Source organism: Salvelinus namaycush, chromosome 5, assembly GCF_016432855.1.
Source record: "Salvelinus namaycush isolate Seneca chromosome 5, SaNama_1.0, whole genome shotgun sequence".
NCBI classification, from domain to species: domain Eukaryota; kingdom Metazoa; phylum Chordata; class Actinopteri; order Salmoniformes; family Salmonidae; genus Salvelinus; species Salvelinus namaycush.
In genome coordinates, this window is record NC_052311.1 from 2,784,110 (window position 1) to 2,806,386 (window position 22,277).

General features: G+C 46.6%; 1 protein-coding gene across 1 annotated transcript in view; it reads right to left on the bottom strand.

Moving 5' to 3' along the window:
* Nucleotides 1-2,267: 2,267 nt before the first annotated feature.
* The window catches only part of tspan17 (tetraspanin 17), a 50,092-nt gene continuing 30,082 nt past the window's right edge, over nucleotides 2,268-22,277 (bottom strand). The window contains exons 5-8 of the mRNA XM_038992888.1: nucleotides 19,542-19,667; nucleotides 19,375-19,422; nucleotides 7,550-7,666; nucleotides 2,268-2,348 (exon numbers count right to left, since the gene is read on the bottom strand). Of these exons, the coding sequence (XP_038848816.1) occupies nucleotides 2,283-2,348; nucleotides 7,550-7,666; nucleotides 19,375-19,422; nucleotides 19,542-19,667 (357 nt within the window). The 3' untranslated portion in view covers nucleotides 2,268-2,282. The remainder of the gene's footprint in view (nucleotides 2,349-7,549; nucleotides 7,667-19,374; nucleotides 19,423-19,541; nucleotides 19,668-22,277) is intronic.

Consider the following 22,277-nt stretch of genomic DNA (forward strand, 5'->3'; position numbering starts at 1 on the left):
ATTTAACGTCAGTATAACAGATTTAACGTCAGTATAACAGATTTAACGTCAGTATAACAGAGATTTAACGTCAGTATAACAGAGATTTAACGTCAGTATAACAGAGATTTAACGTCAGTATCACAGATTTAAAGTCAGTGTAACAGAGGTTTAACGTCAGTGTAACAGAGGTTTAACGTCAGTATAATAGAGGTTTAACGTCAGTTTAACAGAGATTTAACGTCAGTATAACAGATTTAACGTCAGTATAACAGATTTAACGTCAGTATAACAGATTTAACGTCAGTATAACAGATTTAACGTCAGTATAACAGAGATTTAACGTCAGTTTAACAGAGATTTAACGTAAGTATAACAGAGATTTAACGTCAGTATAACAGAGATTTAAGGTCAGTATAACAGAGATTTAACGTCAGTATAACGTCAGTATGAGAGATTTAACGTCAGTATAACAGAGATTTAACGTCAGTATAACAGAGATTTAACGTCAGTATAACAGAGATTTAACGTCAGTATAACAGAGATTTAACGTCAGTATAACAGAGATTTAACGTCAGTATAACAGAGATTTAACGTCAGTATAACAGATTTAACGTCAGTATAACAGAGATTTAACGTCAGTATAACAGAGGTTTAACGTCAGTATAACGTCAGTATAACAGAGATTTAACGTCAGTATAACAGAGATTTAACGTCAGTATAACAGAGATTTAACGTCAGTATAACAGAGATTTAACGTCAGTATAACAGAGATTTAATGTCAGTATAACAGAGGTTTAACGTCAGTATAACGTCAGTATAACAGAGATTTAACGTCAGTATAACGTCAGTTTAACAGAGATTTAACATCAGTATAACAGAGATTTAACGTCAGTATAACAGAGATTTAACGTCAGTATAACAGAGATTTAACGTCAGGATAACAGAGATTTAACGTCAGTATAACAGAGATTTAAGGTCAGTATAACAGATTTAACGTCAGTATAACAGAGATTTAACGTCAGTATAACAGAGATTTAACGTCAGTATAACAGAGGTTTAAGGTCAGTATAACAGAGGTTTAACGTCAGTATAACAGAGATTTAACGCCAACATATCAGAGGTTTAACGTCAGTATAAGGTTAAAGTTTAGATCAAGTAAAAGGCCCAAAGCTTCAGGAACGCTGGGAGAGAAACAATCTCTCCATATCTGTCTGTCTGCTGTTTGATTAAACTCAAAACATCGACAGACAAAACTCTGAAAATAAATTCATATATATATATATATATATATATATATATATATATATTTAACGTCAGTATAAAGGTCAGTATAACGTTATATATATATATATGTTTGAACATGCCATTCAAAAGCAGGCGGTTAAAGACATGCATCCGTAGCAAGGCCTTGCTAACCTGAATTTTCTGAACGTGAAATGGAATACTCCCATTTCCTTACTTTGCGCTAACAGGAAGTGCGCTTTATGTCTTTCAGTGGTCACAGAGTAACGGAGGAAATGACATCCTGTCAGCCAGCCAGTAGGGTCAGTCGGCAGCCCACTCTATACTGTACAGGAAACAGAAAGGCTGTACAAGTGGGATTAGTAGGTATCTAACAAGCAGCTCTGAAAGGCCTTTTCTGAAGGGCTGTTTTGAAATCATAGTGGTAGGAGGGTTGATGTGACACCCGGTGAAATAGACTGATATGTGACTGAATAAAAAGAAGAGAGTTGTAATCTCTCCTCTCATCCTCTTCTCAGCTTTCACCCAGGTCCTCTATCTGTTTATTTGTCTTTCCATTCATCTCCACCAGCCAATGGGTGCATCTTCCTGGAGTAGGTACAAACAACAAGTGGAATCAAACTGTAAACAACAAAGAGTCCAGTTTCTCAAGTCAGATCAGTTGAGCTAGACATCCACACGAGTCCCCTGTGTGTCCATATGTACTTGTGTGTGTAAGTCCCCAGCCCAGAGTGGTAATAAACGGTGTGTGTGTGTGTGTTTGGGACAGTAAACAATGTTTTGTGTGGTAGCTCCCGAGCCCGGCAGGTCCAGAGGTAAACAGCTGTTTGTGTTTCTACCTCTCAGCCCGGCAGGACCAGAGGTAAACAGCTGTTTGTGTTTCTACCTCTCAGCCCGGCAGGACCAGAGGTAAACAGCTGTTTGTGTTTCTACCTCTCAGCCCGGCAGGACCAGAGGTAAACAGCTGTTTGTGTTTCTCAGCAGTTCAGCGGGAGGTGAGCTGGATGTTGGGGGTCAAAGGTCAGAGTAACCCCCCCCCCCCCCCCAAGGTCCTGGGGTCACCAGTTGGCCTTCACGGCCTTGACGTCACTCACCAGGTTCTGAGCCAGGCAGATCCCAAATATCTAAACAGGAAATGACATCACAGGTTAGCTAAATTACATTTCCTCTCTGCCAGCCTCTGGCACATAGCTTGACATTTACAGCATAGGTTCTCTGATTTAGAGCAACACACAGAGAAAAGGAAGTAATCATGATTCTCGCCAGCAGATGGCAGTCTCAAACTAAATGCACACTCCCAGCAGGGTTTCCTTTAGGAAAATGTCGGGGCACAACGTCACCGGGAAGATTTTGATTTAACAGCCTTTTGACATATTTACCGGACCCATATGCAGTGGGTGGATAACCGATTAGGGCGTCCACCACGGGGCTCAGAATGACAGAAATCACATCTACATTATGGTAATGATTTTAACAGAACATTCAGATTATGGTAATGATCTTAACAGAACATTTACATTATGGTAATGAACTCATGTAATAAAGCAGCCAATAAAACGTAATTTTCAAACATTTGTAAAAATGCAACTCGGTGGGAAAACAAGACTTTAAACAGCACACCTGGGAAAACACCACTTTAAACAGCGCGCCTGGGAAAACACCACTTTAAACAGCACACCTGGGAAAACACCACTTTAAACAGCGCGCCTGAAAACACCACTTTAAACAGCGCACCTGAAAACACCACTTTAAACAGCGCACCTGAAAACACCACTTTAAACAGCGCGCCTGGGAAAACACCACTTTAAACAGCGCGCCTGGGAAAACACCACTTTAAACAGCACACCTGCGAAAACACCACTTTAAACAGCGCGCCTGAAAACACCACTTTAAACAGCACGCCTGAAAACACCACTTTAAACAGCGCACCTGAAAACACCACTTTAAACAGCGCGCCTGGGAAAACACCACTTTAAACAGCGCACCTGGGAAAACACCACTTTAAACAGCACACCTGGGAAAACACCACTTTAAACAGCGCGCCTGAAAACACCACGCCTGAAAACACCACTTTAAACAGCGCACCTGAAAACACCACTTTAAACAGCGCGCCTGGGAAAACACCACTTTAAACAGCGCGCCTGGGAAAACACCACTTTAAACAGCACGCCTGGGAAAACACCACTTTAAACAGCGCGCCTGAAAACACCACTTTAAACAGCGCACCTGGGAAAACACCACTTTAAACAGAGCGCCTGGGAAAACACCACTTTAAACAGCACACCTGGGAAAACACCACTTTAAACAGCACGCCTGGGAAAACACCACTTTAAACAGCGCGCCTGATAAAACACCACTTTAAACAGCGCACCTGAAAACACCACTTTAAACAGCGCGCCTGGGAAAACACCACTTTAAACAGAGCGCCTGGGAAAACACCACTTTAAACAGCGCGCCTGAAAACACCACTTTAAACAGCGCACCTGGGAAAACACCACTTTAAACAGAGCGCCTGGGAAAACACCACTTTAAACAGCACGCCTGGGAAAACACCACTTTAAACAGAGCGCCTGGGAAAACACCACTTTAAACAGAGCGCCTGGGAAACACCACTTTAAACAGCACACCTGGGAAAACACCACTTTAAACAGCGCACCTGGGAAAACACCACTTTAAACAGCACACCTGGGAAAACACCACTTTAAACAGAGCGCCTGGGAAACACCACTTTAAACAGCACACCTGGGAAAACACCACTTTAAACAGCACGCCTGGGAAAACACCACTTTAAACAGAGCGCCTGGGAAAACACCACTTTAAACAGCACGCCTGGGAAACACCACTTTAAACAGCACACCTGGGAAAACACCACTTTAAACAGCACACCTGGGAAAACACCACTTTAAACAGCGCACCTGAAAACACCACTTTAAACAGCACACCTGGGAAAACACCACTTTAAACAGCGCACCTGAAAACACCACTTTAAACAGCGCACCTGGGAAAACACCACTTTAAACAGCACACCTGGGAAAACACCACTTTAAACAGCACACCTGGGAAAACACCACTTTAAACAGCGCACCTGAAAACACCACTTTAAACAGCACACCTGGGAAAACACCACTTTAAACAGCGCACCTGAAAACACCACTTTAAACAGCGCACCTGGGAAAACACCACTTTAAACAGCACGCCTGGGAAAACACCACTTTAAACAGCACGCCTGGGAAAACACCACTTTAAACAGCGCGCCTGATAAAACACCACTTTAAACAGCGCACCTGAAAACACCACTTTAAACAGCGCGCCTGGGAAAACACCACTTTAAACAGAGCGCCTGGGAAAACACCACTTTAAACAGAGCGCCTGGGAAAACACCACTTTAAACAGCGCACCTGAAAACACCACTTTAAACAGCGCACCTGGGAAAGGTTCCATATGTGACAAGAGACGAAAAGATCTGTTAGAAACTTAGAAAGAAGGGGAATCTAAAGATGCAACAACTAGGATTAGGGTTGCTAATACGACTAGGTTTAGGGTTGCTAATACGACTAGGTTTAGGGTTGCTAATACGACTAGGATTAGGGTTGCTAATACGACTAGGATTAGGGTTGCTAATACGACTAGGATTAGGGTTGCTAATACGACTAGGATCGGGGTTGCTAATACGACTAGGATCGGGGTTGCTAATACGACTAGGATCGGGGTTGCTAATACGACTAGGATCGGGGTTGCTAATACGACTAGGATCGGGGTTGCTAATACGACTAGGATCGGGGTTGCTAATACGACTAGGATCGGGGTTGCTAATACGACTAGGATCGGGGTTGCTAATACGACTAGGATCAGGGTTACTAATACGACTAGGATCAGGGTTGCTAATACGACTAGGATTAGGGTTGCTAATACGACTAGGATTAGGGTTACTAATACGACTAGGATTAGGGTTGCTAATACGACTAGGATTAGGGTTGCTAATACAACTAGGATTAGGGTTGCTAATACGACTAGGATTAGGGTTGCTAATACGACTAGGATTAGGGTTGCTAATACGACTAGGATTAGGGTTGCTAATACGACTAGGATTAGGGTTGCTAATACGACTAGGATTAGAGTTGCTAATACGACTAGGATTAGGGTTGCATAATTTGGGGAATATTCAGAGGTGGAAACTTTCTGTGGGAATTAAGGGGAATATATGGGAATTAATGGAAATTAATATTAATACCATTTAAATGTAGATGTTTTTTGCATTGGATATATTTACCATATCATATGGAGACATAAACATAAACCTTTTACCTTATCATAAGTAGACAATTGCAAATTATTAAAACCTTCCAATAGAAAAAAATAATAAAAATTAGTTACGAATTGAACTTTAATTAAATTAGTTGATTATTCACATGGAATGATTTGACTGAACAACAAAAGAAAGGGAATATTGATCCCCAATGATCCATCGCATCTCCCAAAAACGTCTTCAACATCTGTAAAATGATAGTCTAGAAACTAAAGCTTTGGTTGTCTTCCTCTCAGGCTTCCATGTCTTCTCCCTGGATGACCTCAATGTCCACCTCTTGAACATAAGACTCTGAGGCCTCATCTTCACTGTCACTTTCCAACCTTGTTGATGGCTCGTTGTCAGGCTCGAAAAGCCTCAAATTTGCCCGGATGGCCACCAATTTTTCAACCCTTGTATTGGTCAGCCTGTTGTGTGTGTGTGTGTGTTCCCAAACAAGGACCAGTTGCGCTCTGAGGCGGCTGATGTTGGTGGGATTGGGAGGATGATGGAGGCAACAGGGGAAAGAGCCTCAGATCCACAAAGTCCCTTCCACCAGGTAACTGATGAGATACGTTGGCACGACTGCTATATTGCATCTCCATCCCAAAGCCCCCCAGAAGTTGCGGTCGAACAAATGAAGCTTTATTACCAACGCGGTATTGTAAACACATCGTTCGTGGCCGGTGTTTGCAGACTTTTTTGTGCAACTTTGACAGTGCATTTGACTTAATTTTTTTTGACCCAAATGGCGTTCCATAGTATGTTGTGGAAGCTAATAGCAGTGACGCTATTACTGTGTAACTCTGGTAGGGAAACATCTGAAAAATAGCGCACTTGGTAGTGTGTACCGGGGCTCGACCAGTCGGCGAAAACCAAACATCCTCCACGACAGAGAACGGTTGATTGTCAAGGGCAATGAATTCCACTATCTTGGCTTTAATGGATTTCGCCTTTTGAGTTGTCTCGCTGAAATTGTCTTACTCTTTCAAATGACTGCTCGACATTGCGCGTTAGGTTAGGAATGCTGTGTTACACGTGTAGCGCACAATTTTACGTGGCTTCATTACGTCACGTACCTTATATAGGTATAGGTATGGCACGTCAGCTTAGACATCGGTTTTGCACATCGGCGTTAAACTAGACATCGGGCCGATACCGACGTTGGCATTTTTAGCTAATATCGTCCGATTCCGATATGTTCACCGATATATTGTGCATCCCTAATTAAAACTATAGTTCCTCGACGTAAGCTATTTGAAAAATCTTTCCAACAACCTGCCCCTCGATAATCACCAATCCTCAGTGTGAAAGAGCAATGGCCTACTGCAGCATTGGCCTATAGGCTAGGAGTTCCATGAGCTCATTTCTTTAGCCGCCACTGGATCACAGTGTATCAATGTGTTTATATGGCAAAGGCTGATGATATCACATTAGTTGAGTTAAAAATCATGGAAAGTTATATTGATTTTTTTGATTAATCGCGTGATAGAAACAAAAACTTTATTGAAATGAAACTGTTCCATGAAAAGACACATATGAATATGATAACTGACAAGCAGAATGGTAAAAATGGCAGGATAAATTGTAAGCTTCCCCCCCATTGTAAGAAATCCCACTCGAAATAGGCTCTTTCTATATACTGTGTGCATGTAATAGATGTGTAGGATAAATAAGACATGATGATTAACGAAAATACACACAGGCCAGTTAGATTCCACTATATTATGCTAATTAACTTATAGACCGATAAGCATGATGGTCAAATGTATTTCCATCAATGAATAAATAAAAAGCATTATTTTGCAATGGGATTTTCTTTTTCTTCTCTCACGGTCATTTTGGCCCGGCAACCGTTTTATTTATGGGTTTAAATTGTTTTTTGTAAATGCCAAAAGCCGGTAATGGTCAGCTAGCAGAAACCCTGACTTCCTGTCGTGATGATGACAGCAAATACAGACATTATTTATCAGATTCACACAAAGCTGACTCTTTAAATATACATTTGTTAAATAAATGTCTTTTGGAAGTCCTCCTTACCTGTAGAAGTGCAACGCCCACAAAGACCCCGGCTACAATGATCAGGTTGTCCTGAAGCCACCTCTCAAACTGGCCCACGCAACCCTTAGTGTAGATGTACTTCTGCTGGTCCAACTCCTGGGAGGGGGAAATTGGAGACATGTTATAATACACTGTTTCCCCCCCAACCAACAGTTTAGAGAAAAACCTTTTTAAACACCCAGTTAGCCAAACCAGACCAAACCACTGTCCATTAGATTATGACTCACAGAACATGAAGGATAAAAAAAAAAAAACTATTTTAGTCCCAAATGACACCCTATTCCCTATGGGACCTAGTTAAAATAAGTGCACTATTAAGGGAATTAGGGTGCCATTTAGGATGAATTCACTGTGTCCCCCTCTGGCATAGATAGTGTAGTATTAACATTATGCCAAGTGTACAACACTTCATAGGAGGTCATGAGAGCAGCAATAAGCTTTGTGTCTCTATTAGGGCTGTGATGGTCTTGGAGGGGGGTGGTGCATATAAGGAGGGGTCTATCGAGGGGGATTGGTGCATATCAGAGGGGGGATTGGTGCATATCAGAGGGGGGGGGGGATTGGTGCATATCAGGGGGGGATTGGTGCATATCAGGGGGGGATTGGTGCATATCAGGGTTGGGGGGGGGATTGGTGCATATCAGAGGGGGGATTGGTGCATATCAGGGGGGGGATGGGGGGGGAGGGGTGGGGATTGGTGCATATCAGAGGGGGGGGGGGGGGGGAGGTGGGTGGGATGTGGGGTGGAGGGGGATTGGGCTATCGAGGGGGGAGGGTGATATCAGGGGGGGGGGGGGGTTAGGGGGGGGATTGGGCATATCAGAGGGGGGATTGGTGCATATCAGAGGGGGATTGGTGCATATCAGAGGGGGATTGGTGCATATCAGAGGGGGATTGGTGGCATATCAGAGGGGGGATTGTGTGCATATCAGAGGGGTAGTTGGTGCATATCAGGGAGGAGGATTGTGCTATCAGAGGGGGGGATGTGGTGCTATCAGAGGGGGGGATTGGTGCATATCGAGGGGGGGGGATTGGGTGCATATCAGAGGGGGGGGGGATTGTGCATATCAGGTGGGGTGGGTGCATATCAGAGGGGGGGGGGGGGATTGGTGCATATCAGAGGGGGGGGATTGTGCATATCAGAGGGGGATTGGTGCATATCAGAGGGACAGGGGTTGCATCAGAGGGGTTTGGGCAATCAGAGGATGTGGGGGGTGCATATCAGAGGGGGATTGGTGCATATCAAAGGGGGGGATTGGTGCATATCAGAGGGGGGATGGTGTGCATATCGAGGGGGGATTGGTGCATATCAGAGGGGGGGATTGGTGCATATCAGAGGGGGGGATTGGCTATCAGGGGGGAGGGTTGGGGATGGTGCATATCAAGGGGGGATTGGTGCATATCAGAGGGGGGGGATTGGTGCTTCAGGGGGTTATCACACCAATCCCCCCCCCCCCCTCTGATGGCTACGTTGAAGAATCTAAAATATATTTTGATTTGTTGAACACTTTTTTGGTTAACAATTGTTTTTTTTGTTAACCCTTAATTTACCAGGTAAGTTGACTGAGAACACATTGCCATTTACAGCAACAACCTGGGGAATAGTAACAGGGGAGAGCAGGGGGGATGAATGAGCCAATTGGAAGCTAGGGATGATTAGGTGACCGTGATAGTATGAGGACCAGATTGGGAATTTATCCAGGACACCGGGGTTAACACCCCTACTCTTACGATAAGTGCCATGGGATCTTCAGTGACCACAGAGAGTCAGGACCACCCGTTTAACGTCCCATCCAAAAGGCCGCACCCTACACAGGGCAATGTCCCCAATCACTGCCCTGGGGCATTGGGATATTTTTTATTTTAGACCAAATGGAAAGAGTACCTCTTACTAGACCACAAAACACCACTTTCAAGCAGCATCTGGTCTCCCATCCAGGGACCGACCAGGACCAACCCTGCTTAGCTTCTGATCCCCTTATTGTACGGGACACTTTTAGATGTGTGTTTAAAGGACACGCAATTCAATACTCATCTTTAAAAACAAAAACTATTTAGGTCAAGAGAGATCATATTAACAAAGAAAATAGAGGACCTAACAGTACAGACACATAATAATAATAATAAGTTAGAGGAAGAACTAAAATAACTAGAGGAACTATAAGTTAGAGGAAGAACTAAAACAACTAGAGGAACTATAAGTTAGAGGAAGAACTAAAATAACTAGTGGAACTATAAGTTAGAGGAAGAACTAAAACAACTAGAGGAACTATAAGTTAGAGGAAGAACTAAAACAACTAGAGGAACTATAAGTTAGAGGAAGAACTAGAAAGATCAACTGTAAAATATTATTTAAAAAATAAAGCGACCTGGATGGAATATGGGGAACAAATGCACCATTTTTTATTTTTATTTAATTTATTTTTTTTAAATCTTCAACATAGAAATCCTCTCCAAAATAATTGACTGAAAACGTGTTACGAATGACGGTCATCCATGAATCACCAAACAATATTTTGAAAGAAAAAGTAAAATACTTTAAACATATGTTTTCGTTTCAGTCTCCTCCATCTCCTCTAACTGAAGATAATTGTATGGATTTTTTATTCTATTAATAACGTAAAATTAACAACTGTACAGAAAGACTCATGTGAAGGTGAAATTACAGAGGAGGAACTTCCTGATGCATTTAAAGCCTTTAATTCCAGGAAACCTGCAGGGCTGGATGACATACCAGTGGAGGTATACCAACCCTTTTTTGATATACTCAGAGGTCCGTTATTAACATATGTTAACCACTCCTATGTAAATGGTAGCTTATCAGATACTCAGCAAGGTCTGATTTCATTATTACTGAAACAGGACACAGGTGGTAAAGATAAAGATCCAGTCCATAAAAAAAATTGGGGGCCCTTTACACTTCAGTGTTGTGATGCATTTTTTTTAACAAATTGCATAGCACATAAAATTAAAAAGGTATTTAGGGATATTATTAATCCTAATCAGACAGGTTTTTTACAAGGACGATACATTGGAGATAATAAAAGACAAGTACTGAAAACAATAGAACACTTTGAACAACAAGAGAGAGAATCATTAGATAACTTGTTTTGGTTCTGCCCATATGTAGCTTGTTTTTTAAGTGTTTTTCCGCATATCTAGGAAATACAAGAAATCTCAGGCAATATTAATATATAAACTCAGCAAAAAAAGAAATGTCCTCTCACTGTCAACTGAGGTTATTTTCAGCAAACTTAACATGTGTAAATATTTGTATGAACAGAAGATTCAACAACTGAGACATAAACTGAACAAGTTCCCACAAACATGTGACTAACAGAAATGGAATAATGTGTCCCTGAACAAAGGGGGGGTCAAAATCAAAAGTAACAGTCCGTATCTGGTGTGGCCACCAGCTGCATTAAGTACTGCAGTGCATCTCCTCCTCATGACTGCACCAGATTTGCCCGTTCTTTGCTGTGAGATGTTACCCAACTCTTCCACCAAGGCACCTGCAAGTTCACTGATATTTTGGGGGGAATGGCCCTAGCCCTCACCCTCCGATCCAACAGGTCCCAGATGTGCTCAATGGATTGAAGACCCGGGCTCTTCGCTGGCCATGGCAGAACACTGACATTCCTGTCTTGCAGGAAATCAGCCTCACTGCTCGTTCTGTGCGTGGTGGCATTGTCATGCTTGAGGGTCATGTCAGGATGAGCCTGCAGGAAGGGTACCACATGAGGGAGGAGGATGTCTTCCCTGTAACGCACAGCGTTGAGATTGCCTTCAATGACAACAAGCTCAGTCCGATGATGCTGTGACACACCGCCCCAGAACATGACGGACCCTCCACCTCCAAATCGATACCGCTCCAGAGTACACATCTGCAGTCCTCATGCCTCCTTGCAGCATGCATAAGACACGTTCACGCAGATGAGCAGGGACCCTGGGCATCTTTCTTTTGGTGTTTTTCCAGAGTCAGTAGAAAGGCCTCTTTAGTGTCCTAAGTTTTCATAACTGTGACCTTAATTGCCTACCGTCTGTAAGCTGTTAGTGTCTTAACGACCTTCCACAGGCATGTTCATTAATTGTTTATGGTTCATTGAACAAGCATGGGGAAACAGTGTTTAAACCCTTTACAATGAAGATCTGTGAAGTTATTTGGATTTTTACGAATTATCTTTGAAAGACAGGGTCCTGAAAAAGGGACGTTTCTTTTGTTGCTGAGTTTAGCTTGTTTAAGTATTTTTCCTATATCTTGGAAATTTAAGAAATCTCAGGAAATATGAATATATATTTTACACATATTTAACCCCTTTTGTGGCTAACTACCTTACTACTTCCATACATTTTTGTAAACCGGTACAAAAAACCTTCAGACAAGTCCCGTGACACTTGTGGGTGGTAGAGCAAAACGGAGACCACCATAGTGTCTGTGAGAGTCTTCCCTTTACATCGAGTGGGCATAATAGTTCGTAGGTCAAACTGTTGCGAAGATAAAAACCGCTTCGTAAACGGATGGATTTTGACGGGGATTCTTTTGGTTATGTTACTTAGATTGACATGTTTATTCAACTAGCGTCACAGACCAAGTCTAGCTGTGTGTGTACTGTAGATGAAGCTGTGTGTGAATACTGTGGATGAAGCTGTGTATCATGTGGATGAAGCTGTGTGTGTACTGTGGAAGAAGCTGTGTGTGTATACTGTGGATAAAGCTGTGTGTGTATACTGTGGATGAAGCTGTGTGTACTGTGGATGAAGCTGTGTGTGTACACTGTGGATGAAGCTGTGTGTGTACACTGTGGATGAAGCTGTGTGTGTGTACACTGTGGATGAAGCTGTGTGTGAATACTGTGGATAAAGCTGTGTGTGTGTACTGTGGATGAAGCTGTGTGTACTGTGGATAAAGCTGTGTGTGTATACTGTGGATGAAGCTGTGTGTGTACTGTGGATGAAGCTGTGTGTGAATACTGTGGATGAAGCTGTGTGTGTATACTGTGGATGAAGCTGTGTGTGAATACTGTGGATGAAGCTGTGTATGTATACTGTGTATGTATACTGTGGATGAAGCTGTGTGTGAATACTGTGGAAGAAGCTGTGTGTGTATACTGTGGATGAAGCTGTGTGTGTATACTGTGGATGAAGCTGTGTGTGTATACTGTGGATGAAGCTGTGTGTACTGTGGATGAAGCTGTGTGTACTGTGGATGAAGCTGTGTGTGTATACTGTGGATGAAGCTGTGTGTGTATACTGTGGATGAAGCTGTGTGTGTATACTGTGGATGAAGCTGTGTGTGTAACTGTGGGATGAACTGTGTGTTACGTGTGGATTAGCTGTGTGAATACTGTGGATAAGCTGTGTGTGTATACTGATGCTGTGTCTGGATAAGCTGTGTGTGTATACTGTGTATGAAGCTGTGTGTGTACTGTGGATGAAGCTGTGTGTGTATACTGTGGATGAAGCTGTGTGTGTATACTGTGGATGAAGCTGTGTGTGTATACTGTGGATGAAGCTGTGTGTGAATGTTTTGTCAAGCTCTTGTCTTTTATTCTTTTCCCATATAAATCTAGTGAAGCACAGGTCCCGTTGAGCCCCAGCAACAATAAGGCTCTCTCCCACAAAGCTTGTCTTTGTCTCTCTACAGAGACACTCCACCAAGGATTCCTTTGGTCCAAAGCTAAAACCTGTAAACCGACTCTCCACCAATGGGAGAAAAGAGAATCCCTGGGCGTTCAATGAAATGTTTCAGATGGTGACTGAACTTCCCCTAGAGCCATTTCAGCTTGTCTTTGTTAAACGCTCCTATCCCCTCTCTCTATGCTATTCTCCCATTCTCTCTCTCGCCCTCCCTCCCTCTGCTACTCTCCCTCCCTCCCTCCCCCCCCCGGCTACTCACTCTCCCCCTCCCCCCCTCGCTATCTCCTCTCCCTCCTCCCCTCTGCTACTCTCCCCTCCTCCCTCCCTCACCTCCCTCCCTCCCCCCTCTGCTACTTCCATCCCTCTCCCTCCCTCCCTCTCTACTTCTCCTCCCTCTGCTACTCTCCCACTCTCTGCTACTTCTCTCCCTCCCTCCCTCCCTCCGATACTCTATCCCTCACTCTCCCTCCTCCCTCCGCTACTCTCTCCTCCCCCTCTCTCTGCTCGCTACTCTCCCTCCGCTACTCTCCCTCCCTCTGCTACTCTCTCTCTACCTCCCTCTGCTACTCTCTCTCTACCTCCCTCTGCTACTCTCTCTCTACCTCCCTCTGCTACTCTCTCTCTCCCTCCCTCCGCTACTCTCTCCCTCCCTCCCTCCCTCCGCTACTCTCCCTACCCTCCCTCCCTCCTCCCTCTCTCCCTCCTCCCTCTGCTACTCTCCTCTCTATCTTCCCTCGCTACCTCTCTCTACTCCCTCTGCTACTCTCTCCCTCCCTCCACTACTCTCTCCCTCCTCCATCCCTCCCTCTGCTACCTCCCTCCCTCCCTCTGCTAACTCTCCTCCCTCCCTCCCTCCTGCTACTCTCTCCCTCCCTCTCTACTCTCTCCTCCCTCTGCTACTCTCTCTCTCCCTCCCTCTGCTACTCTCTCTCTCCTCCCTCTGCTACTCCTCCTGCTCTCCTCCGCTACTCTCCCTCCCTCCCTCCGCTACTCTCCTCTCCCTCCCTCCTCTCTACTCTTCCTCTCCCTCCTCCCTCTGCCCTACTCCTCCCTCCCTCCCTCCCTCTGCTACTCTCCCTCCGCTACTCCCTCCCTCCGCTACTCTCCCTCCGCTACTCTCTCCCTCCCTCCCTCCGCTACTCTCCCTCCCTCCGCTACTCTCCCTCCCTCCGCTACTCTCCCTCCCTCCCTCCCCCCGCTACTCACCACCTCTCCCCTCCCTACCCTCCGCTACTCTATCCTCCGTACTCTCTACCTCCCTCTGCTACTCTCTCTCTACCTCCCTCTGCTACTCTCTCTCTACCTCCCCCTCCTGCTACTCTCTCTCTCCTCCCTCCGATCCTATCTCTCCTCTGCTACTCTCTCTCCCCTCTGCTACTCTCTCTACTCCCTCTGCTACCTCCCTACCCCCTCTGCTACTCTCTTCTCTCTCGACCTCCCTCTGCTACTCCTCCTACTCCCTATCTCTCCTCTCGTCACCTCCCTCTGCTACTCTCTCCCCTCCCTCCCTACTCTCTCCCTCCCTCCCCCCTCCCTCTCCTCCCTCTGCTACTCTCCTCCCTCCTCCCTCTCTACTCTCCTCCACCTCCCCTCTCTACTCTCTCTCTCTACTCCACTCTCTCTCTCTCCCTCCCTCCCTCTTATCCTCTCCTATCTCTCCTCCCTCCTGCTACTCTCTCTCTCCCTCCCTCCTCTGCTCCTCTCGTCTCTCCTCACTCTGCTCTCACTCTCTCTCACCTCCCTCTCTCTACTCTCTCTCTCCTCCCTCTGCTACTCTCTCTCTCCTCCCTCTGCTACTCTCCCTCCCTCCACTACTCTCTCCCTCCCTCCCTCCCTCTGCTACTCTCCCTCCCTCCCTCCCTCTGCTACTCTCCCTCCACCTCCCTCTGCTACTCTCTCTCTCTCCCATCCCTCGTTCCCTCTCTCTCTACTCCCTCTGCTACTCTCCTCCCTCCCTCCCTACTCTTACTCTCCCCTCCCTCCCTCCCTCTCCCTCTCCCTCCCTCCCTCCCTCTGCTACTCTCTCCCTCCTCCCTACTCACCTACTCTCTCTCTCTCCCCTCCGCTCTACTCTCTCCTCCCCCTCCCTACTCCCTCCTCCCTCCCTCCCTCCGCTACTCTCTCCCTCCTCTCCCTCCCTACCTCTCCTCTTCCCTTCCCTCCCTCCCTCCTCACTCACTCTCTCCCTCCCTCCGCTACTCACTCACTCTCTCCCTCCCTCCGCTACTCACTCTCTCCCTCCCTCCCTCCCCCTTACTCTCTCTCTCTCCCTACCCTCTATCCTCTCTCACTCACCCCCTCTCGCTACTCTCTCCCTCCGCTACCTCTTCTCTCCTCCCTCCCTCTTCTCCCTCCCTCCCTCTGCTACCTCACCTCCCTCCCTCCTCCCCTTACGCTCTCTCCATCCCTCCCGCCTCTCTCTACCCTCTCCCTCCCTCCCTCCCCTCTACTCTCACCTCCCTCCCTCCCTCCCTCTCTACTCTCTCTCTCTCCCTCCCTCCAATCACTCTCTCCTCCCTCCCTCTCTCCCTCCCTCCCTCCCTCCGCTACTCTCCCTCCGCTACTCTCCCTCTCTCCTACTCTCTCCCTCCCTCCACTACTCACTCTTCTCTCCTCCCTCCCTACTCTCTCCCTCCCCTCCTCCCCTCCGCTACTCTCTCACTCCTCCCTCCCTCCCTCCCTCCTCTCCTCCCTCCCTCCCTCCGCTACTCACTCTCTCCCTCCCTCCCTCCGCTACTCACTCACTCTCTCCCTCCCTCCGCTACTCACTCACTCTCTCCCTCCCTCCGCTACTCACTCACTCTCTCCCTCCCTCCGCTACTCACTCCTCCTCCGCTACTCTCTCTCTACCGCACCGCTACTCTCTCTCTACCGCACCGCTACTCTCTCTCTACCGCACCGCTACTCTCTCTCTACCACACCCCTCTCCTCTCTCCTACTCCCTCTCTCTCCTCCTACCTCCCTCCTCTACTCTCTCTCTCCTCCCTCCCTCTGCTACTCTCTCTCCTCCTCCCTCCCTCTCTACTCTCTCTCCTCCCTCCCTCTGCTACTCTCTCTCTCCTCCCCCCTCTCTAACTCTCTCTCTCCCCCTCTGCTACTCTCCTCTCCTCCCCTCCCTCTGCTACTCTCTCTCTCCCTCCCTCTGCTACTCTCTCTCTCCCTCTCCGCTTACTCTCTCTCTCCTCCTCGCTACTCTCTCTCTCTCCCTCTTACTCTCCCTCTCCTCCCGCCTCCTCTCCCTCCCTCCCTCCCTCCCTACTCTCTCTCCCTCCCTCCCTCTGCTACTCTCCCTCCTCCCTCCCTCCTCTGCTACTCTCCTTCCCTCCACTACTCTCTCCTGCCCTACTCTCTCCCTCCCTCCCGCTACCTCCTCTGCTACTCTCCTCCCTCCCTCTGCTACTCTCTCTCTCTCCCTCTCGCTACTCTCTCTCTCACCTCCCTCCTGCTACTCTCTCTCAGGCCTCCCTCTGCTACTCTCGTCTCACTCCCTCTGCTACTCTCTCCCTCCCTCCCTCTCTTCTCTGCTCTCTTCCCCTCCCTCGCCTCTGCTAATCTCCCTCCCTCTGCTACTGCTCCCCCCCTGCTACCTCCTCACCTCCCTCCGCTACTCTCTCTCTCCCTCCCTCCGCTACTCTCTCTCTCCCTCCCTCCGCTACTCTCTCTCTCCCTCCCTCCGCTACTCTCTCTCCCTCCCTCCGCTACTCTCTCTCTCCCTCCCTCCGCTACTCTCTCTCTCCCTCCCTCCGCTACTCTCTCTCTCCCTCCCTCCCTCCGCTACTCTCTCTCTCCCTCCCTCCCTCCGCTACTCTCTCTCTCCCTCCCTCCGCTACTCTCTCTCACGCTGCTATTCTCTCTCTCACGCTGCTATTCTCTCTCTCGCTGCTATTCTCTCCCTCTGTGTGTTTGTGAACAGAGCCCCAGGAACAGCTTGCTTAGGGGTCTCTTCTCCAGGTTCATCTCTCTGTAGGTGATGGCTTTGTTATGGAAGGTTTGGGAATTGCTTCCTTTCAGATGGTTGTAGAATTTAACGGCTCCTTTCCGGATTTTGATAATTAGCGGATATTGGCCTAATACTGCTCGGCATGCATTATTTGGTGTTTTACGTTGTACACAGAGGATATTTTGCATAATTCTGTATGCAAAGTTTCAATTTGGTGTTTGTCCCATTTTGTGAGTTCTTGGTTGGTGAGTGGACCCCAGACCCCAGACCTCACAACCACAAAGGGCAATGGGTTCTATAACTGATTCAAGTATTTTTAGCCAGATCCTAATAGATATCTTAAATTTTATGTTCATTTTGATGGCATAGAAGGCCCTTCTTGCCTTGTATCTCAGATCATTCACAGCTTTGTGGAAGTTACCTGTGGCGCTGATGTTAAGGGTGTCAGTGGGCTGACTGTGAACGCTCTGAGAGACTCTGGGTTGAGGTCAGTGATAAAGTAGTCTACAGTACTACTGCCAAGAGATGAGCTATAGGTGTACCTACCATAGGAGTCCCCTCAAAGCCTACCATTGACTATGTACATACCCAGCGTGCGACAGAGCTGCAGGGAGTTGTGTTAGTTATGTTTTTGTAGTTGTGTCTAGGGGGGCATATGAGGGAGGGAATGTGTTCACCCCAAGTAGGTGTTTGTCCCCCTGTGTGCTGAGGGTGTCAGGTTCTTGTCTGATTCTGGCATTTAGGTCGCTAGAGACTAGTCTCTCTCTCTAACTCTCCCTCCCACCCCACCCCAAACAAACTCCACAGGAATTGTGTACATTAAATGGCTTGTTTCAATACATTTTACAAGGCAAAGACTACAAGGCTGAAAGCTAACAGAATTGCAGCACATACAGTCTTTTGGGGCGTCACTACATAACAGTATGCATAGCAACAATGCTCTGGTTGAGATCTGCATTGCGAGTACACACACACACACACACACACACACACACACACACACACACACACACACACACACACACACACACACACACACACACACACACACACACACACACACACACACACACACACACACAGCAGAGGGAGGCATAACCTACTGAATCCCCAATTATAGAGTGTAGTGCTGTGATGCTTCCCAGGGCTATAACTGGAGTATAATCAGCACTGTTAGAGAAACACACCGTTATTAAGGAAGAGAGGAGGACAGAGGAGAGGAGCCTGAACGCTAGCTAGCTAGGAAGAGAGGAGGACAGAGGAGATGAGCCTGACTGCTAGCTAGCTAGGAAGAAAGGAGGACAGAGGAGAGGGGCCTGAACACTAGCTAGCTAGGAAGAGAGGAGGACAGAGGAGAGGAGCCTGAACGCTAGCTAGCTAGGAAGAGAGGAGGACAGAGGAGAGGAGCCTGAACGCTAGCTAGCTAGGAAGAGAGGAGGACAGAGGAGAGGAGCCTGAACGCTAGCTAGCTAGGAAGAGAGGAGGAGAGGAGCCTGAACGCTAGCTAGCTAGGAAGAGAGGAGGACAGAGGAGAGGAGCCTGACCGCTAGCTAGCTAGGAAGAGAGGAGGACAGAGGAGAGGAGCCTGAACGCTAGCTAGCTGGGAAGAAAGGAGGACAGAGGAGAGGAGCCTGACCGCTAGTTAGCTAGGAAGAGAGGAGGAGAGGAGCCTGAACACTAGCTAGCTAGGAAGAGAGGAGGAGAGGAGACTGACTGCTAGCTAGCTAGGAAGAGAGGAGGCCAGAGGAGAGGAGCCTGAACGTTAGCTAGCTAGGAAGAGAGGAGGACAGAGGAGAGGAGCCTGACCGCTAGCTAGCTAGGAAGAAATGAGGACAGAGGAGAGGAGCCTGAACGCTAGCTAGCTAGGAAGAGAGGAGGACAGAGGAGAGGAGCCTGAACGCTAGCTAGCTAGGAAGAAAGGAGGACAGAGGAGAGGAGCCTGAAGACGAAGCTAGCTAGCTAGGAAGAGAGAAGGACAGAGGAGAGGAGCCTGAAGACGAAGCTAGCTAGCTAGGGAGAGAGGAGGACAGAGGAGCCTGAACGCTAGCTAGCTAGGAAGACAGAGGAGAGGAACCTGAACGTTAGCTAGCTACTAAACCCCTAAGTACCATTCCTGGCTAGATGTTCAGAGGAAAGGTTGAAATGTCAGCCGCCTCCCTCTCTCTGGATAACCACCATCACGGTTTTAAAGACTGATTTGATAGCAAAACACAAGAGAAAAACCAACCCCTTGAAGTCTGACGTCGTAGCCACACTGTGTGTTAAGGACGTCTTCCTGAAACGAATGAAAGCAAAACAATTATGAGAATAGAACAAGGTGAATATGTTCATGTGTTAAACTGAATTAAGTCTGAGGTTTATAATGTAGTTCTACAGCCCAGTAAGGTATCTTACGGCAGGATCTTTGACGCAGCAGGAGAAGGGGACGCCACAGCGCTCTCTACTGGGGTTAAACTCTGTGCAGTTGAAGTAGATATTCAGGTTCCAGTCATTAGAACCGTGGGCTCCACAGCACGACCACTAGAACACACACAGGTATAAGGCTTTATTACATGTTATAACCACATAGGAGCCTTTATTTATGCTGCAGTAGTGTGTGTCGGGGGGCTAGGGTCAGTTGGTTATATCTGGAGTACTTCTCCTGTCTTATCTATCCGGTGTCCTGTGTGAATTTAAGTATGCTCTCTCTAATTCTCTCCTTCTCTCTTTCTTTCTCTCTCTCTCTCGGAGGACCTGAGCCCTAGGACCATGCGTCAGGACTACCGGGCATGATGACTCCATGCTGTCCCCAGTCCACCTGGCCTTGCTGCTGTTCCAGTTTCAACTGTTCTGCCTGCGGCTATGGAACCCTGACCTGTCCACCGGACGTGCTACCTGTCCCAGACCTGCGGTTTTAAACTCTCTAGAGACCGCAGGAGCGGTAGAGATACTCTTAATGATCGGCTATGAAAAGCCAACTGACATTTACTCCTGATTATTATTTGTGAACATTTATGAACATTTGAACATCTTGGCCATGTTCTGTTATAATCTCCACCCGGCACAGCCAGAAGAGGACTGGCCACCCCTCATAGCCTGGTTCCTCTCTAGGTTTCTTCCTAGGTTTTGGCCTTTCTAGGGAGTTTTTCCTAGCCGCCGTGCTTCTACACCTGCATTGCTTGCTGTTTGGGGTTTTAGGCTGGGTTTCTGTACAGCACTTCGAGATATTAGCTGATGTACGAAGGGCTATATAAAATAAACTTGATTTGATTTGATGATATAAAGTGTTACTACAACCAAGTTTGCTATGATAAAGAGGCTGGCTCTGGTTGGCTTCAGTATTTGTCCAGTTATCCAATCAGGGTTAAGGCACTAGCTGCCTGTACAGTACAGTCCAGCTAAAGGTACGAGACATGTTTCCTGTACAGTACAGTTAAAGGTACGAGACATGTTTCCTGTACAGTACAGTTAAAGGTACGAGACATGTTGCCTGTACAGTACAGTTAAAGGTACAAGACATGTTGCCTGTACAGTAGTTAAAGGTACAAGACATGTTTCCTGTACAGTACAGTTAAAGGTACAAGACATGTTGCCTGTACAGTATAGTTAAAGATACAATACCTTTAGCTCTGGAGGTTGGTCCGAACTACAGATCTAGGGTCAGATGCAACTATGTAATCCCGTTGGGTCCTTGAGCAAGGCACTTAACCCATAAAATGCTCCAGGGACACTTTTCTACTACATACAGTTGAAGTCTGAAATTTACATACATCTTAGCCAAATACATTTCAACTCCGTTTTTCACAATTCCTGACATTTAATCCTAGTAAAAAATGTAAGAATGTGAAATGTCAGAATAATAGTAGAGAGAATGATTTATTTCATCTTTTATTTCTTTCATCAAATTCCCAGTGGGTCAAAAGTTTACATACACTCAATTAGTATTTGGTAGCATTGCCTTTAAATTGTTTAACTTGGGTCAAACATTTCAGGTAGCCTTCCACAAGCTTCCCACAATAAGTTGGGTGAATTTTGGCCCATTCCTCCTGACAGAGCTGGTGTAACTTAGTCAGGTTTGTAGACCTCCTTGCTCGCAAACGCTTTTTCAGTTCTACCCCCACATTTTCTATAGGATTGAGGTCAGGGCTTTGTGGCTTTGTGATGGAAACTCCAATACCTTCACTTTGTTGTCCTTAAGCCATTTTGCCAAAACTTTGGAAGTATGCTTGGGGTCATTGTCCATTTGGAAGACCCATTTGAAACCAAGCTTTAACTTCCTGACTGATGTCTTGAGATGTTGCTTCAATTTATCCACATAATTTTCCTCCCTCGTGATGCCATCTATTTTGCGAAGTGCACCAGTCCCTCCTGCAGCAAAGCACCCCCACAACATGATGCTGCCACCCCCGTGCTTCACGGTTGGGATGGTGTTCTTCGGCTTGCAAGCCTCCCCCTTTTTCCTCCAAACATAACGATGGTCATTATGGCCAAACAGTTCTATTTCTGTTTCATCAGACCAGAGGACATTTCTCCAAAAAGTACAATCTTTGTCCCCATGTGCAGTTGCAAACAGTAGTCTGGCTTTTTTTTGGCGGTTTTGGAGCAGTGGCTTCTTCCTTGCTGAGCAGCCTTTCAGGTGATGTCGATATAGGACTCGTTTTACTGTGGATATAGATACTTTTGTACCCGTTTCCTCCAGCATCTTCACAAGGTCCTTTGCTGTTGTTCTGGGATTGATTTGCACTTTTCGCACCAAAGTATGTTCATCTCCAGGAGACAGAACGCGTCTCCTTCCTGAGCGGTATGACGGCTGCATGTTCCCATGGTGTTTATACTTGCAGACTATTGTTTGTACAGATGAACGTGGTACCTTCAGGCGTTTGAAAATTTGTCCCAAGGATGACCAGACTTGTGGAGGTCTACACATTTTTTCTGAGGTCTTGGCTGATTTCTTTTGATTTCCCCATGATGTCAAGCAAAGAGGCACTGAGTTTGAAGGTAGGCCTTGAAATACATCCACAGGTACACCTCCAATTGACTCAATTAGCCTATCAGAAGCTTCTAAAGCCATGACATCATTTTCTGGAATATTCCAAGCTGTTTAAAGACACAGTCAACTTAGTGTATGTTAACTTCTGACCCACTGGAATT